Source organism: Scleropages formosus, chromosome 2 (assembly GCF_900964775.1).
Source record: "Scleropages formosus chromosome 2, fSclFor1.1, whole genome shotgun sequence".
NCBI lineage: Eukaryota > Metazoa > Chordata > Actinopteri > Osteoglossiformes > Osteoglossidae > Scleropages > Scleropages formosus.
The window spans coordinates 12,502,213-12,519,291 of NC_041807.1; the positions used below are offsets into that span (position 1 = coordinate 12,502,213).

At 43.0% G+C, this 17,079-nt stretch overlaps 2 protein-coding genes and 1 non-coding gene across 3 annotated transcripts; all 3 read left to right on the forward strand.

Annotated features, from left to right (window-relative positions):
- Positions 1–117: 117 nt before the first annotated feature.
- On the forward strand, positions 118–7,239 carry ankrd16 (ankyrin repeat domain 16). The gene is made up of 7 exons (XM_018747237.2): positions 118–679; positions 2,119–2,339; positions 2,566–2,608; positions 3,230–3,338; positions 3,599–3,760; positions 5,094–5,172; positions 7,073–7,239. Exons 1-7 carry the CDS (start codon positions 342–344, stop codon positions 7,237–7,239), a joined length of 1,119 nt encoding a protein of 372 aa, XP_018602753.1. The 5' UTR covers positions 118–341.
- trnay-gua (transfer RNA tyrosine (anticodon GUA)) lies at positions 799–890 on the forward strand. The gene is given in 2 exon segments: positions 799–835; positions 855–890. It is a non-coding gene; the product is annotated as a tRNA-Tyr (tRNA).
- A 1,139-nt stretch (positions 7,240–8,378) lies between the features above and the next one.
- gdi2 (GDP dissociation inhibitor 2) lies at positions 8,379–16,941 on the forward strand. Its single transcript, XM_018747058.1, has 11 exons — positions 8,379–8,509; positions 12,855–12,962; positions 13,872–13,971; positions 14,236–14,370; positions 14,753–14,951; positions 15,186–15,317; positions 15,399–15,498; positions 15,768–15,939; positions 16,032–16,176; positions 16,286–16,340; positions 16,425–16,941. Exons 1-11 carry the CDS (start codon positions 8,465–8,467, stop codon positions 16,572–16,574), a joined length of 1,341 nt encoding a protein of 446 aa, XP_018602574.1. The 5' UTR covers positions 8,379–8,464; the 3' UTR covers positions 16,575–16,941.
- The last annotated feature ends 138 nt before the right edge of the window (positions 16,942–17,079 follow it).

The following is a 17,079-nucleotide window of genomic DNA, read 5'->3' on the forward strand; positions in this document are numbered from 1 at the left end:
GATTTTGTTTAGTTCTTTAACGTGATATTACAGCGTAAGATGCGTTGGCGAAGGGGGGTGTAAATTTGATGTGGGTAAATGATTTCCAACGCATGGTTAAACTTTGATCGGCCGATTTCTAAACATGGCGCTACTGTTTATATTCGCGGATTCGACTGCACACTTTTTTTTTAAAAAACAACGCTGAGATCATGTTTAATAATGGCCCTCACGTTTTGCAGATGCGTTCTGGCGAAATTAAAATGGACTGAAACACACACTGCTATAAAACTATACTAACCTAATGAAGAGCAAAAGGGAACCGTGCGTGCGTGCGGTTTGTAACACCGATCAGAAGTAAGATGGACGATGAAAACTTTTTGTGGAAACTCCTGGTGAAATTCACCCAAGAGGGACAGCTGCACTCCATCGAGGAGCTGCTGCGCGACCACGACTTCAGGACCTCCGTGCGCAACAAACACCGGGGGAAGTCGGGCGACACGCTGCTGCACCACGCAGCCCGCTACGGCCACTGCGCTGTGCTCCGCTTCCTGATGGAGGACGTGGCCATGGACGTGGAACTGTGCAACGCCGACTACAAGAGGGCTCTGCACGAGGCCGCGTCCGCGAGCCGCCCGCAATGTGTGCGCTACCTCCTGGCTAGGGGGGCTCGCGTGGACTGCCTGAAAAAAGGCGACTGGTAACTGCTCCTAATTTACTGCACCTTAGGCTAGGCTTATATTCAGCATAGCAGCGTACATGCTCACTTTTATCCCTAATCATGACTAGTTTGTGTTCGTGTATCTCAAGTACTGTGTTCCTTCGATAGCTCAGTTGGTAGAGCGGAGGACTGTAGTGGGTTAATAATGGTAGAGATCCTTAGGTCGCTGGTTCGAATCCGGCTCGAAGGACATTTTTTCACAACCGTTTTAAAATGAACTACCATAGCACAATTAATACATTTTTTTATATTTCAATTCCTCAGGGAACAAACGCTTCTCTCCAAAGCGACATGCAATGAATATTATCATTACAATTATTAATTATCATGATCATGCAGTAAGCGGACAGACTGAAAAAGCTGTTGCGGTGTTCAAGTTCAAATTGTTTTTATTGTCATAAGCTTGTATACACAGTGGAATGAAATGTCGTTTCTCCGGAAACCATGCGACACAGGACAGATGTAGATGCAGACATGGGGCTATGAACTGTAGTCTACAGACAGTTTGTTAGCGTATGGAGTCTGGGTGAGCTATTTGACTGTGCCAGGTGTGAGGTGAGCGTTGGGAGGCAACAGGGTGCTGTTGTGTAATCTGACCGCCTCAGGGAAGAAACCGTTGCGGAGTCTGCCGGTGGTGGCACGGATGCTCCTGTACCTTCTGCCAGATGGGAAAAGGGCAAAGACTCCGCGAGAGGGGTCGTCCACAATACCAGTGGCTTTGCGGATGCAGCCGTTGTTGTATGAGGTGTCGATGGTGAGTAGAGGGTGTGGTGTTTTACACCAAGAGCAAATCATTGAGAGGGTTCCTGCCAGCCTGTAGGGTGTAAATTGGCCAAGGTTGCTTAATTGTCATTGGTTAATTCTTAATTTGAAGCAGGAATTGTTATAGGCTGCACTGAGTCTAAGCGGGAGCAAAAAAGGTTCCACTGAGAAATTGTGACATGAGCTGCTGTTCTTAATAAACTCTTTTATTTGTGCACTCTAAGTGTTCCAGTAAAACCTCCAAAGAATAGTGTACCTTGCTTTCGGATGCCACTGGGACTCCGATCTTTTCAGATGTTCTCATAACATGGCATGTGGGGTTGCTGGTTTGAGTCAAGCTGGCAGGATATGTTTCTGTGAGCACCCAGATGGATCTTTTCAGCAGGACGTGTGATAAAATGTGACTGGTTTTGTGGGGACCAAAATTGTTAGCAATAATATCCCTGGGAGTTGTACACATGTTGCTTATACACCAGGGGAAATGTGATGTGTGCCACCTGTTAACACCCTATGTAATGTTACGTCCAGCTGTATCCACAGAATTAAGTGTGTGACATTGTTCTGTGCAGCTCCACCTTACCTAGGCAGGTTCTCTGCGAATGTCACGAGTTGAAGTGTCTTAAGCTGTGTCCCCTGTTTGTCTCATCTGCCTCCAGGACCCCTCTCATGATGGCTTGCACAAAGAGAGACTTAGGGGTCATTGAAGCGCTGCTGGAGCACGGTGCAAACCCAGAACTGAAGAACAAGGATGGCTGGAATTGCTTCCACATCGCCTGCAGAGAAGGGGACCCAGCAGTGGTGCGACGCCTCCTGCTGGCCAGCCCAGAGGTGTGGAACACGCAAAGCAAAATCCTCCGAAGTCCACTGCACACAGCAGGTACACAGGCACCCTGGCAGAGTGACTGTTATTGAGGAGGGCATCAGAAGGCAGACTGACATGAAATGCTATCCTGGGCTATCCTCAAACATTCTGTAAAGCTTGGTCATTTCCATAGCTCAACATTAATTTTACTTTTGTTAAAGATTCTATGGGAGAAAAGAACTGACAGCTGTTATGTAAATATAGCAGAAAATATCTTTGCAATGCTATTTTTTCCTTTCAGCTATGCATGGTTGTGAAGAAGTTGTCAGTATTCTCCTGAATGAGTAAGTATGACCTTTTAGCTAGTCATTTTCTGCTGCAGCACAGCTTACACAGTTGCAATGATCTAATGCTAAAAAAAAAAAAAAAAACATAGCCTGCCCAGACAGATTGTCTTCAGTGCTTGGCAGGTTTGGAACTGGTATATTAGCCCATGTGTGTCCAGCTCTGTGTGGGCTTGGTGTTACATTACTGCATTTACCAAATCCTCCAAAGCAACTTCCAGTGAATACTATGTAGTGTTATCAGCCCAAACCTTATACATCACTGCCATATACACTACTTACAATGAGTTACTTATCCATATATCGGTGAAACACATTGTATCTGTCACTCACGTATTACAGGTGACACAGAGTCAACCAATCCACCTGAACAGCATGTCTTTGGACTATGGGAGGAAACTGGAGCAACCAGAGCAAACCCATGCAGACACATTGAGAACATACAAACTCCTCACAGGCTGAGCAGGGATTGAGCCCATGTTTTCTAACACCACTCAGGCATTGTCAGACAGCAAGCGCTATTCGCTGTACCACCATGACACCCACCATGTTACTGTGTAGCATTGGTCACTATGTCTTGAATGACTGTGTAGTATTGGTGCCTGTGCTCACTGGTTTCAGATGTGTCTACAAGGCAGATAGCAGGGACAGCTGTGGAGTCACGCCGTTCATGGATGCCATTAGGAATGGTCACATTAGCATCGCTAAGCTGCTGCTGGAGAAGCATCAGGTAAGCTGATTGCACCACGTGGTTCACCTGTGTGAGCTTATGTGTTGGTGTGATGGAGTTGCTTGTCCACCATTACAGACTGTAGAGTCTCCTGTTTCCCCACATAAATTGCTTTAATAATTACTCTTCAGTTTTCTCTATTTTTGACATCTACTGTATCGTACTTTACACCTACAGTAGTAACTTTAACTGTGTGAAGCATTTTGTAATTTTACAAGAATGTTTTTACCAGGCCTTGTGTGTGTGTATGTTTGCTGCAGGCATCTCCAACAGCCATGGACTGCATGGGTGCACAGCCGCTGCACCATGCATCTTTAGCGGCCCAGGAGAGGGCCCTATACTTCATTGTGGAGGAGCTGGGTGTGGATGTGAATGAAAGAGCTACTGACATGGAGCTCACAGCTCTGCATTATGCTGCCAAGGTTCATACATTTTGGTCTCTGAGCAGAATGGTTTTTTTTTTTTTTTTTTTTTTCTTTAAAGTTGTTAATACATCATACGTGACAAAATTTAAATTAGGTCAATAAGTTTGATAGCTCTGTTAGTAAAGCAGAGGGCTGTAGTGGGTTATTGAATATGGATCCTTAGGTTGCCGGTTCGAATCTGGCTCAAAGGACATTTTTGAGACAGCAAGTAATGTAGTGATAAGAGCCTTCACTTTGCAAGTGGAAAGTCTGAGATTCAGATCTGCACTTCTGTTATAGAACCTTTACATTAATTCCTTTAGGTGATGCTTTTCTCTAAACCGACTTGCAGTGGTACACCACTTACAATTATTTACCCATTTATACAGTTGGGAAATTTAGTGGTGCTATTTAGGATAAGTGCCTAAGTTTAACTACTACTGAACAAGGTACTTACCCTGAATTGATACAGTAAAATGACTCAGCTGTATAAATGGGTAAATACAGTGAGCTCTTTTCATCCGATGTTACTTTTCTGTATTACTGTAATACAGTGAAGTTAATAGCCTCACCACTGACTGTCAAAATCATTACTACAAAAATTAAACTCAAAATATGAGTCAATGATATGAATCTGAGGCCACCATGTTTGCAAAGAGAACTAAGGTCCTGTTTTTGGTGCACCTGCCCAGTATTACCTCAGATGTTGTCATATATATTCAGTTACTGTCAAAAAAAAGTGCCTCCATTGGATGTCTTATTTATTATTTATGGAGGGCTGTCAGTCAAGCAAGGGGGTGCGGTGGTGTGGTGGTGCAGTGGCGCAGTGGGTTGGACCAGGTCCTTCTCTCTGGTGGGTCTGGGGTTCAAGTCCCGCTTGGGGTGCCTTGTGGTGGGCTGGGGTGCCTTACGGCGGACTGGCGTCCCGTCCTGGGTGTGTCCCCTCCTCCTCCGGCCTTATGCCCTGAGTTGCTGGGTAGGCTCTGGTTCCCCGCGACTCCATATGGGACAAGCGGTTCAGAAAATGTGTGTGTGAGTGAAGCAAATTGTTAAAGAGTTGTCTGATAAAAAGGACCCACTGTAATTGTTACTTTATTGTAGAAATCTAACACTAAATGGTCTTGGACAATGATGTCAGCTACATAAATTAATAAACAAATAGCTCAGGGATTGTAAATAACTACCACCCAAGGTTTGAACATGAGCAGCAATCAGTTTTCAGCTTTTCCAAAAGAAAGTTTCCCAATCATGTGCAGTCACAATAGAAATTCCACACACATGTACTATCAAGAACCTGTAAGCTGATTCTTAACTCTTCTATGCATGACCAGTTTTTTTTTTTTTTTTATAGGAAGGCCACATTGGTACCATAAGGACTCTTTTTGCATTAGGAGCAGATCTTCAAGCAAGGGATAAGAAAGGAAGAACAGGTAGCCATTAAAGTATATTACCATATTAATTAAAGGTTGTTGTATATTAATGTCCAAATAATGTGTTTGTGTCTTTCTTTTTTGTTTTGTGAGTATATCATCTTGAGAGTTAATTTACCTTTTCAAATAATTGCATTGTTACAATGAGCCTGTGCTTCAGATCGCATTTATGGGCCTCAAAATACGGGTTTAACTTTTCATATTCTTTGGCATCTGGCTAATTCTTACTGTTGCTGTCATGTGAATGTTATCTTCACCATGCAAAGACAAACCACTGAAGTGACCATGTCATTTAGGAACATTCAGGATTTCATTTCAGTTACTTTGGCACGGTCATTCTTACTTCATGCCCTGGGTCCTTGTGTATGAACATTCAGGTTACAAATTTTCAAAGAGACTCTTTTTAGTTTGTTTATTTTAAAATGTGTTTTCTTCTGATGACCTCCTAAGAAAATGTTTTGTAGTGCAGTATGCCTTTAGCTGCCAGTAAAGAGCACCCAGACGCAGTAAGAATATCACACAGGATTTATTTTGCATGCTTTCAGTGTTTGCAGCTCATGTGTGGCTTTCCTGAGAAATCAGTAACAAGGACAAACATTGGACAATTTTATGGGATGAATTGGCCAACACATCATTAAATACAAGTTTTTGGAAGTGATGTATTTTTATTTTTAAATTTTAAATGAGTTTTAATTGTAATGTAACCTAATAAAAGACCTAATGGAAAAACGATAAAATAAACCTTCCCAGGGTGTACTATTCATTATGTGCTATGCTCCCACAATAGTCGCTGGACCACCATAGCTCTGCACTGAACAAGCAGTTGATGGAATAAATATAGCCATTCAGGAAATTAATTCATTATAGCTTTTTCTGAAGTTTTTTTTTTTTGGTAGAACTTGTGTATAAATCAGTCTATTATTTTATTAACTGTGTTATCGTGGCTGGATTTGTGTTCATATCCAGATAAGGCTTCTAATCCCTAATGTGTTTGTAAGTTGAGAAACCAGTGTGTCTTCTACTTAGCCTCTGTTACACCATCTACAGATAATATCAGACAGTCTGTGATCTACTGTAAAGAACTTTGGTGTAACAACAAATGAAACCCTAACCTGCAAACATTTCACTGGTTTAGACCTGTTGCTTTTTCATGTAAAACATCTGCTGATTCTGATTTTTCTAAAAATTTTGAGCTTGTTACTTTAATAATGGCAGTTGTATATACTGGCTGCTTAACTTATGAATGCACTGTGCGTGACTGATTTCAGTAACTCTGAAAGCATGTTTACCGCCTATGTCACAATTAGTTAAAACTTACTAGCAGTCTTCTCCCTAGTCATACTTATTTCTCACAGCCTGACTGCTGTAGCTGGGTTCAAGAACAATGAGCACCAGGTGCAGCAAATGACTCCATTACCAAGAGATTATGAAAGCACAACTGATAGCTACATGAAATTTAGAATTAATTTTAAAATGTTGGCTTCACAAACTCCCATTTCATACCCTTTTTTTAAAATCAATTCCTCCCATTAACATGCAGTCTTCAACTTCTTTTTACTGATTACAAAACACCAGACATGAGCTATAAACACTAGAAGTGAGCTGAATTAATTCTGGTTTTGTTTACTTTACTGCTACTAAAAAGACACATAAAGAATTAAGAAAATAGAACAGTGAAGAAAATAGTTTTTAAATTACCTGGAAATTTTGAAACTCTTTGAAAATTAATGTATTTTGTCTTAGATACTCATTGTATGATTAATATAATCAATTGTGTATTGTATAAATCTATAATTTTCTATTGCTTCAGGAAAATGTGTCAGGTAAGCAAAGAATAATAACAACAAAGGTTCAAGGTCTGTGATGAACAATCAAGCATTGGCTTCTCTTTCTCTTCCAGCACTCCACATGGCCTGTGCTGGACAGCATGCCTCTGCAGTCCAGGCTTTGCTGGAACTGGGTCTTGCAGACACCCAGGATGCATCAGGGACCAAGGCCAAGCAACTTGCTAGGAAGCCAGATGTGCTTTGCATCTTTGACAGCTATGAAATGTCTAAAGCTCAATAAATGACTGTAAACTCAAAAGCTTGTGTGTGTGTCAGTGGTTTGCAAAGTTATGCAAATATTTAGTAGAATGGTACAGGACATTTGTACTAAGCTATCTGCGTATTACTTACTGTTTGGCTATTTTGTAAATAATGAGCACAGAAATGAATGTAGTTCATGTGTCCTCCCAAAAAACAAACATGACTCCATCCACGGCATTCTCAGGGCACACAACGCTTTTAAATTAAGTGTTGGTTTAACAATACTGAGATAGGTGGTGTGTTACTTTGCCTTAGGCCAGAAGTCCAATATCCCTCATCTCTGTCTTTTGTGTTCTCCATTGCCATATTGCAGACCTTGCTGACTGGGAAAAACCCCAGGCAGTCTGACATGAATCAACACTCTGCATGCACCTTTGTTCTTGTGTCATGTTGCACTGCCCAACTGAAAACGTGGACAGAAAGAGCTAGCTAGGCAAACGTCACCATCTGTGTTTGAGGTCAACATTAAGCATCACAGTGGCTTTTCTTGCTTCCTTTGCTGCCTCATGAGTTTTTTCCTGCAAACTTGTTTTGAACTACTGAATACAATTTTAAGTACAAACACTTTTCCTCACATTTGATTTTAATGGAAGCACACACACACACACACACATTTTCAGAACCGCTTGTCCCATACAGGGTCACAGGGAACCAGAGCCTACCCAGCAACACAGGGCGTAAGGCCGGAGGGGGAGGGGACACACCCAGGACAGGACGCCAGTCTGCCGCAAGGCACCCCAAGCGGGACTCGAACCCCAGACCCACCGGAGAGCAGGACCCAGCCCAACCCAACCCACTGCGCCACCGCACCCCTCTACCCTACTATTACTAATTATCTGTAAATTATAGTAGTAACCAGACCAACGCCTGCTTTTTCTAAATCTATTCGATTTTCTTTTTTCCTTTTAAATCTATTAGATTTTCGATTCTTTTCTGTTCTTTTTTAACTTTTTAAAGGGACAAAGAAATTAGTGTCCATTCGTGCCGTTGCATACAGAATATATCATTTGCATTTGTACAGCACTAGCTTCGGAGTTCCGCCGCCCGCTCTCCTCAGCCAAGCAGCTCCGCCTCCTTCGCGGAAGCTCCGCCTCCCGCACAATAGTCCCTCCCCCCAGCGCGGGGCCGGGCCACAAGGCTCCTTCACTGCGACTCTGTTCTCCATTTTCTTCCGAGCGAAAGAATAGAAGGAATCAGCAGTGAAAATGAACGAAGAATACGATGTTATTGTTCTGGGCACCGGCCTTACGGTGAGAATGAGCTTGTCTAGTGTGTGCCGTTGGGTGTATTATCATTATGTGCGTTTTAAGTGATCGATCGCAGACGGCGGGTGTGCGCTGTGTGAAGTAGGCCGAACGGGCGCGCCTGTCTTCCTCGCTAGACTGCAGCTTCGGGAGCCGGGGAAAGGCGCCCGTTCCACCAAACACGGCTCCGAAGCTAAAACAGGTCCTCCCGAGCGAGGCACGCGACCCAAGCCCGAGTAACTGACTTCTCTGTAAGTTCGCAGAGATTTCTAAAGCCTCGTTTCGCTTCTTCCGCCCGAATTCACAGGACGAGTTCAGTTCAGTGAGCCGAAAAGTGACAACTTAGTTGACGCGCAGAGAAAACAGTGAAAGTAAACTCGAACGAAACACAGAGTAAAAGTTGTAAACCCAGAATGAAAGTAAACTTAAAGAGACAAAATCAAATAAAGTCGAACTTTTTACGCAGATCATGGACTATTGGAACTTATACGCGGATGTTGCTCAGTAATTGAGTAAAACTCAAGTCGCAGTAAACTAAAGTTGCACTAATCATTATGTACACGGACGCTTCAGTGAAAGTGCACAAATATCGCTTTTATTCTAGGTCCTCCGCCTGAGCCCGCCTCTGTCGAGCGGAAACCTCTTATTTTCCGCAACAGCTCCAACGGTTTCGAGTTCGAAGTTTTTCTTCGGAAACCGATAGTGGCGCGATTTCCATTTGACGTCGACGTTCATTTTGGGAAGTTCTGGAGTTTCGTTCAACCAAAAAAAAGCACTTTTCAAACCTCACATTTCGTTATTTTGACTTTCACAGGTATAAACGGTACAGTTAACACAAACGCGCGTGTATTTTGACGTAGTTTAGTTCCTCGCTTCAGCCTTTAAACGAGGCATTGTTTCGGCGCTTTTGCTCCCTCGTTCTCGCACGACTTTTCCCGGGAAATGGCGCGGCACGTGACCATCAGCGGGCAGCCCGGGAAGCCTTCGAGCCTCGGCGCGTTTACGTGTACGCGTACAGTTACACACTGGTCCCGGTCAGTTATGCTCAGCTGCACACATCCAAATACTGCTAGATGCGGTTGGCAGAGTACAATGCACATCAGTACACCTTAGTACATTTTCATCCCCTTCCTGAAAATTTCACGCCAATCCTCCAAAACACAACTGGCCTGGTGGAAATTCAGCCTGGAGGTAATCGTGAAGTTTGTGTGGATGGATGTAGCTGAGACAATCGGACGCAGAGTGTGGACAGGACACTGGTGGTGGTGTTTCTCGGTGGAACCGTGGGTCTATGACAGCCCTTTTTCAGGTGGTTGGAAGATACATTTGTTTCTTTAAAAAAAAAAAAAAAAAGTTGCAAGTAGTTGCACTGTCTCTGAGAATATTTCTTTGTCGTCCACTGAGGAAAGGGCGTAGGCTTCTTTGCGTGGCAGGATGACCTCATATTTGTTAGTTTTCGGTCTGTCGAGTCGGGTGGAGTTCCTCTGGGGTCCGAGTCCATCAGGACAGCCTGGTTCCAGCCTTTGGTTCTCACCTGGACCTGGTTGGCTAGTGGGCTGTGGGTCTGAAGTACTGTTTTCAGCCCTTTGAAAACTGAAAGGCCAAAATGAGATGATCTCATGCCTCAGTGGGGCATAAGGCATTTTTAAATGCCTTAATGTGAAAGATGGTTTAACTGCTTGGTGAGGGGTTGAAGTGTTGGCTTTCCCTTGTTCCTGGTCATATCTCTCACAGGTGTATTAGGTATAGACTGTCCAGTAGCATTTTAGATGGATTTGGTCCGCTTCTCCCCCCCCCCACAAAGTTGAGGGTTTAAATCCCTGGTATGTCACAGATGTCCGTTTGAGAATTTTAAACTTTTAAAGCGTCATTTGGCTTTCTTTTGTGCTGCTGCATGCAGCTGTGAGGACAACTTTTATTTCATGCATATGATGCTTGTAAAAAAAAAAAAAAAAAAAGCACTTTCATCAGTGTTATGGTACCAGAGTCCACGTTCAGCTCCAGTGAACACTATTATACTTTATTCCAGTCTCCTCTGTGGGAAAGGGTAATCATTAACCTAGTATGCTCTCTGTGTTGCTCTCTGTTTAGTCTTCCCCTTCCACTTTGAACTTGAAGGTTGCCAGCAGTGCTTATCTGCTCTTCAGTTCACAACTGTCCTCTGTTTCATGATGCTGTTTTGTTCAGTTACGTTCTGAGTGCGTGACATGATGTGCTCTGTTACTGTGTCGAGAGGAAGTTGGCATTTATGGTGAGCCCCTGTGCACAGAACAAAACCTTGCAGCCGTGTGTCATGCAGGGACCTGCGATTTGTTGTGTTGAAGTATCTGCACCTGGAGAGTTTCACGTACCTTTCTGTCACGGACACAGCTGCCCTAACTAGTCGGGTGTGCAGCGTCAATCACGGACTGTCAGTGTGCTTCACACGTCAGTCACAGTTCCTGTGACTTGCAGTAATTCACCTGTGTTGCCTTGAAATGTGGGTGCAGAAAATATAACTGCAGGAATCACAGGACAACAAAAAATGTCCAATTCCTAGCTTCAAACACTCATACAGGTCTCTTTTGTTCCTGCTTTAAGCAGTTGCAATATGTAGTTAGAGCATTTTATAAAAAGCAGAAAAAGAGGAATTGAAACGTTTTTACGGTTTGGCCTGTTGGGTGGGTGAACAGACTCATGGAGAACTTATTTTTCATCGATGAAGTGTTTGAGGTTGTGATTGTCATTTTTTGTCTTATTCTCTCTGTGTCTGCCAAAGGGTGAAGGTGTGTGTCTGGAACATGTTCCAGGGTATCTTTAAATCAAGTGTGGACATCGAAACGAAACGGCATGCTTGTTACACTAACAAGTGGAGTAGTATCAATAATAACACAACATCCTACGTAGTGTTCTGTATGCACCGCCTCTTATTAATTGGTGAGCTATAGAACCGGAGCAGGGCACAGTGGGTTTGGCCTGTGCCTGCTCTCTTGTAGGTCTGGGGTTCGAGTCCCGCTTGGGGTGCCTTGTGGCAGACTGGCGTCCTGTCCTGGGTGTGTCCCCTCCAGCCCTACGCCCTGTGTTGGCGAGCCGGAGCCTAGCCCGACGCAACCCCGCTCAGGACAAGCGACTTCTGTGCGTGCGTGCGCTATAGAAGTGGTGACTTTTTCAGGTAGTTTTTGGGCTGCTCTGTGTTAAAGGATGCATACAGTTGAGAGTAAATATCACTCCAGAGTTCAACCAGAAGCTCTCTGCTCTGATTGGAAGCTGAAGCCTTTTGAAGGCAAGTGCAGCTACCTAATTGTAATACTGACTATAGGGTGTGGTCAAGAATTGTTGTGTTGGTGCATTCCTGTGCTTTTTTCCAGACTGTGTGGAATGAGATGATTGGCCTGCATGTTCAAATTCCGCCCTGGAAATGGACCGTGCCTTCAATAGAAAGCGCTACATTCTGACCGCCTGCCCCATCCACTTGTTGTCGATGTTTCATCTTACGTAGTCCATCTTTTGCAGTCAGCTAAAATGAGGGCATTGGATTTTTCCTGGAGGTGGAATGGGAATGTTAAGTGGAGACATGTGTTCTTGGTCCCAGATTCTCCTCTTCCAGTGAAGCAGGCACCAGGAAGCTCTGCCCTGTGGATTTTGAGCCTTAAATCCTGAATCTGTGGTCTTGTCATGCCACCTGTAGCCATGACTAGGGCTTCTAGCTCTTCAGCTATACACACTAATGGTGTATGATAATCTTTTTGTACAACTCATCCCCAGGAACAGCCAGGTCCCTGCCTGCAGTTCAGTGTGTTTTCACTTCAGGCTGTTGCTGTGTATCTAGGCAACTTGCAAGCAGCAATGCTTTCCCTGAAATATAAACCCATTGGCTCCAGTAATCTGGATTACATCCCTGTGGCCCTGTTCAGCCCTTTCATTGACCAGTTTCCAGGGTTTGAACAGTGAAGGCACCTTACCAGAGCTGATCAATGGGTGAAATAGGCAACTTTGAGTGTCAAGTAATACGTTGCTGTTGAAGCTGTAGAATCTGATCCTGTTGTACTTTGAAATATCTAAGTATGGGCAGTGCCTATGCCATTACCATCGCTATAATTTATATCTACCTTATTAATGATGAAAACAAGAGATTGGATTTATACTAGCCTCATGTACTGGTATCTGTAGGCTTTGGAGGCAGTAAGATGTGTGAAGTACTGAAGTCAAGCTTGATAACTCTTCTGCTTCACAGTCATAATGTGTCACATCTTAAGTGCTGGAACTGTGTTCCCACCCACCCAGCTCATGACAAGAGCAGAGCTGATATCAGAAGAATGCCATGTGCACTGAGTATTGTGGTACTGATGGTGCTCTGCTTCGTTTCCCTCAGGAGTGTATCCTGTCAGGCATCATGTCTGTTAAGGGCAAGAAGGTACTGCACATGGACCGCAACTCATACTACGGAGCAGAGAGCGCCTCTATAACCCCGCTAGAGGATGTAAGTTAAACTACTCATTATCTACACACTACTAGGTTGGTATGATTTCCAGTTGAGGATTAAACATGACCTAAGGGTCAAAAGAATCTCAATGTCCAGGGATGGATGATCTATTAAAATACCAAACATTGTGATTTCCAAGTAAATTAGGGCTTCCATTAGTTTTCTGAACAGTATTAATCTTGCTTATCAAAGCAGTCATGAATTGCATGTAGAAAATTGCAGAGTTTGTACCTCTTCTGTCCCTCAATAAACTGGAGTCATTCCTTTACAAATGTACTTGGCTCTCTACCTGTGATGATTCGGTGGTTTGGATTTGGTGATTGGGGAAGCCTTTAACTTAATTCTGGTGTTCTTCAAACCCATCTTGAATCTGTTTAGCAGTGTGTATATGAGCATCATGAGGAAGGTATTTGTACCACAGGATGCACCTGATTGCCTAAATGGTTTCATATTTCCTTGAGCATTGTACCATGCAATGCAGTCATCAGACCCAGTGCCTCCTGTCAGATGGCTGTCCATGCCATTACAGATTTACCGCTATGTTTATCAGAAAGCAAAGGACAATGCATTCTGAAGAAGTCTTTTAACTCTTCCTACATCCATAAACCCATATGGATGTCGCAAAGTGACTTTTGAGACCATGTTTTATCAGTGCTTGGTGGTGCATGTTTTGTGCTTATTGCTTTAGTTTATGTACTTCTGCACACTGGTCTTGGATGCATTTGCTTTTTGAAAATACATTTATAACATTTCTGATTTGTGATATAGTTTGATATAAGCTTCAAGTGCTTGTTGAAGTAGTGTTTTCCAGTATTTTGTTTGCCCTACTTTATTAATAATCTCTGAGGATAAGAGCAGGCTTGTGGCCTGTTAGAAAATTAATACTCGGGCGTTTTTCTCTCCTAGCTGTACAAGCGGTTTAATATCCCTGGAACGCCACCTGAGTCTATGGGGAAGGGAAGAGATTGGAATGTGGACCTCATACCCAAGTTCCTCATGGCCAATGGTAGAATCCAAATTACTTGCAATACTGTGTTCTGATTTTGTGCATTAGCTTGCAGAAAGACATTTGAATGCCTCATTGTCGTCGAAAGGCGTTAATTTCTTTTGTCTGCGTTTATACTGTTCATGTTAAATGAAACCAAATAGAATTCTTCACAAGGCATTTTGCTTAGCAGCTGGCAAATATGGGATCTTTACATTACTGGAAGGCTAATTGAGAAATAAGAGTAGAAAGTGATTTTTCTCACACCACCTTTTCTCCATTCAGGTCAGTTAGTTCGGATGCTGCTGATCACACAGGTCACACGGTACCTGGACTTCAAGGTCATTGAGGGCAGCTTTGTCTACAAGAAGGGCAGCATCTACAAAGTGCCCTCCACTGAAGCGGAAGCACTCGCCTCTAGTGAGTTCTGTAGGATGGTTCTAGTAACTTTGATGCGAGTAGTTATCATGTGGGCCAGCACTGTTTATACTCTTGCACAAACTGAGGAAATGGTGGTCACTGTCATGCTCTGGAAGGACAGTATTGTGTCCAGTGGTAGGGTTAAATTCTGGTTTTAACTGTAAGATTAATAGTACTAAATCTTGAATTGCTCAGGTGATCTTGGATGAATTTAAGGTACTGTCCTTGCAGCTGTAGAAATGTGTAACAAGGAATGAAATATGTATCTTATAAGCTTTTTGATTGTTCTATGCTTATATAACTTGCTTCAATCAGAAAATGAAAGTGACCCCATAGCTGCTTAGAACTCACTTTTTATGTCTCACTTTCTCTCATCCTTCAGGTCTGATGGGGCTTTTTGAGAAGAGAAGGTTCAGGAAGTTCTTGGTGTTTGTTGCCAATTTTGACCAAAATGATCCAAAAACACTTGAGGGCGTTGACCCAACAAAGACAACCATGCGTGAAGTTTACAAGAAGTTTGACCTGGGCCAGGATGTGATTGACTTCACGGGCCATGCCCTTGCCCTCTACAGGACAGATGAGTGAGTGATAACAATCTTTGATTACTTTTTTGGTGGTGCATTATGGCCAGGAGGCATCTTGTGTGCTATTTACCACTTCTGGTAGGCCTTGTATATCAGTAAGTTGTTAGTTGAGTACATGGTTTCAAAGTTTATAGTTAGGTAAGACAGGTGTGCTTTTCACATACTATGTCAGTTGCTCAGACCTGTATTGCAAATGTGCATGAAGCTAATGTATTATTTTTTTCCTTTTAGCTATTTGGACCACCCGTGCCTGGATACAATCAACAGGATCAAACTATACAGCGAGTCTCTGGCCAGATATGGCAAGAGCCCGTACCTGTACCCACTGTATGGGCTAGGGGAGCTGCCCCAGGGCTTTGCAAGGTAAGCTGTACCAGTTTAACTCTTTAGCTCTCTCCTGGTGACAACCTGTCATGACCCAGACTGCTGTTCTCATCATTACAGGCTAAGTGCCATTTATGGAGGAACCTATATGTTGAACAAGCCCATCGAGGAAATTGTCATGGAGAATGGAAAGATTGTGGGAGTGAAGTCAGAGGGAGAGGTCAGAAATCTGTTCAGACTTCATTTTTCCATGGTCAAAGTTTCTACAAGCTTGTACCAAAAAGTGTGGAAATGTTGGCAGGACTGATTCTGCAGAAGGAAATGAATGTAGTAAAAAAATACAACAGAAGCAATGCAAAGAGCTCTGTAAATGCATTTTAGGTTTTCAGTATCAAAATGTTTTGGAAAATTAGTTCTCCACCAAGGTTAATTCTGTTGGATGGGAGTCTCAAGGTCTGCCTAATAAGTTGTTTAACTCTGCCTCATCAGATTGCTCGCTGCAAGCAACTGATCTGTGACCCCAGCTATGTAATGGACCACGTGACCAAAGTTGGTCAGGTCATCCGGGTCATTTGCATCATGAACCACCCAATTAAGAACACCAGTGATGCAAACTCCTGCCAGATCATCATTCCCCAGAACCAGGTCAATAGGAAACATGGTGAGTATGAGAGGAAGTAACATCACTAAGGGTAAGGCTATGAACATGACTAGTGCCAGCAGGACACCTAATAACCTGAAATTCTCCTGCAGACATCTACGTGTGCATGATATCCTATGCACATAACGTGGCCGCACAGGGCAAGTATGTGGCCATCGTGAGCACCACTGTGGAGACCAGTGACCCAGAGAAAGAGATTAAACCTGCTCTGGATCTACTTGAGCCTGTGGAGCAGAAGTATGATTTGTGTGCATGAGAGCAATCCATGTTTTCAGAAATCATTATTTACCTGATGTGACCTTGAGGCAAAATGATCACATTCTTGCTTTTGTCTCTTTAATAAAAGGTTTGTGAGCATCAGTGATCAATACAAGCCAACTGATTTGGGTAGAGAGAGTCAGGTAAGATGGAAAGGTTTGGTAAGCTTATAAGGGCAATACATAGTTTTCTGAAAGCTTTGTAAAGGACTTTTTCTTTTTTTGTAGATCTTCATCTCTCGTTCCTATGATGCCACCACACACTTTGAAACAACCTGTGATGACATCAAGGACATCTACAAGCGTATGACAGGCACAGACTTTGACTTTGCTGAGATGGAACGGAAGAAGAATGATGTTTTTGGTGATGATCAGTAGCAAAAATGAAGGCACAGGCCCAGTTGTCATATGCATCTAAATGAAAGCAATTGTACAGTGCTGGCTAACAATCCAAGTTATCTTCTGCCCGTTATGGAAGCTAAGAATTTCAGTATACCCTTTTGTTGAAGGCATGAGGTTGGGGCTGCTTTTTTATAATCACGTTTTGATGAGCATGGGGTTGAAAGATAGCAAGTGTCCAGTATTTGTCAACATTATGTAACCTTTTTTCCCCCTGATAAGAGGGTCTCCAAATATATCAAATCAGTTTTATCCAAATGGTTATGCAAAGGATTATTCAGCACTAAAAATAGTATTTTTACTTTGGTAAATTCTGTACAAAATTGAAATAAAGTTGTCAGGTTTGTGCAAGAGTGCCAGAAACTCATTCAAGATCATTTGAGAAATTATTTTTGAAGGTCTTCATAGGAGTTAACATTCAATAATTGAATGTGGTTGGAGACCACCTTATCTTGGTACTCATGCCAGCAGTTGTGTATAAAAC

Excerpts from the sequence above, each read along its gene's own strand:
- ankrd16 (XM_018747237.2), top strand. The coding sequence starts at position 342 with ATGGACGATGAAAACTTTTTGTGGAAACTCCTGGTGAAATTCACCCAA. Across the intron at positions 3,761-5,093 it reads CTCTGCATTATGCTGCCAAG|GAAGGCCACATTGGTACCAT; the intron begins GTTCATACATTT and ends TTTTTTTTATAG. Across the intron at positions 5,173-7,072 it reads GGATAAGAAAGGAAGAACAG|CACTCCACATGGCCTGTGCT; the intron begins GTAGCCATTAAA and ends TTTCTCTTCCAG.
- gdi2 (XM_018747058.1), top strand. The coding sequence starts at position 8,465 with ATGAACGAAGAATACGATGTTATTGTTCTGGGCACCGGCCTTACG. Across the intron at positions 14,952-15,185 it reads GCCCTCTACAGGACAGATGA|CTATTTGGACCACCCGTGCC; the intron begins GTGAGTGATAAC and ends TTTTCCTTTTAG. Across the intron at positions 16,177-16,285 it reads CTTGAGCCTGTGGAGCAGAA|GTTTGTGAGCATCAGTGATC; the intron begins GTATGATTTGTG and ends CTTTAATAAAAG.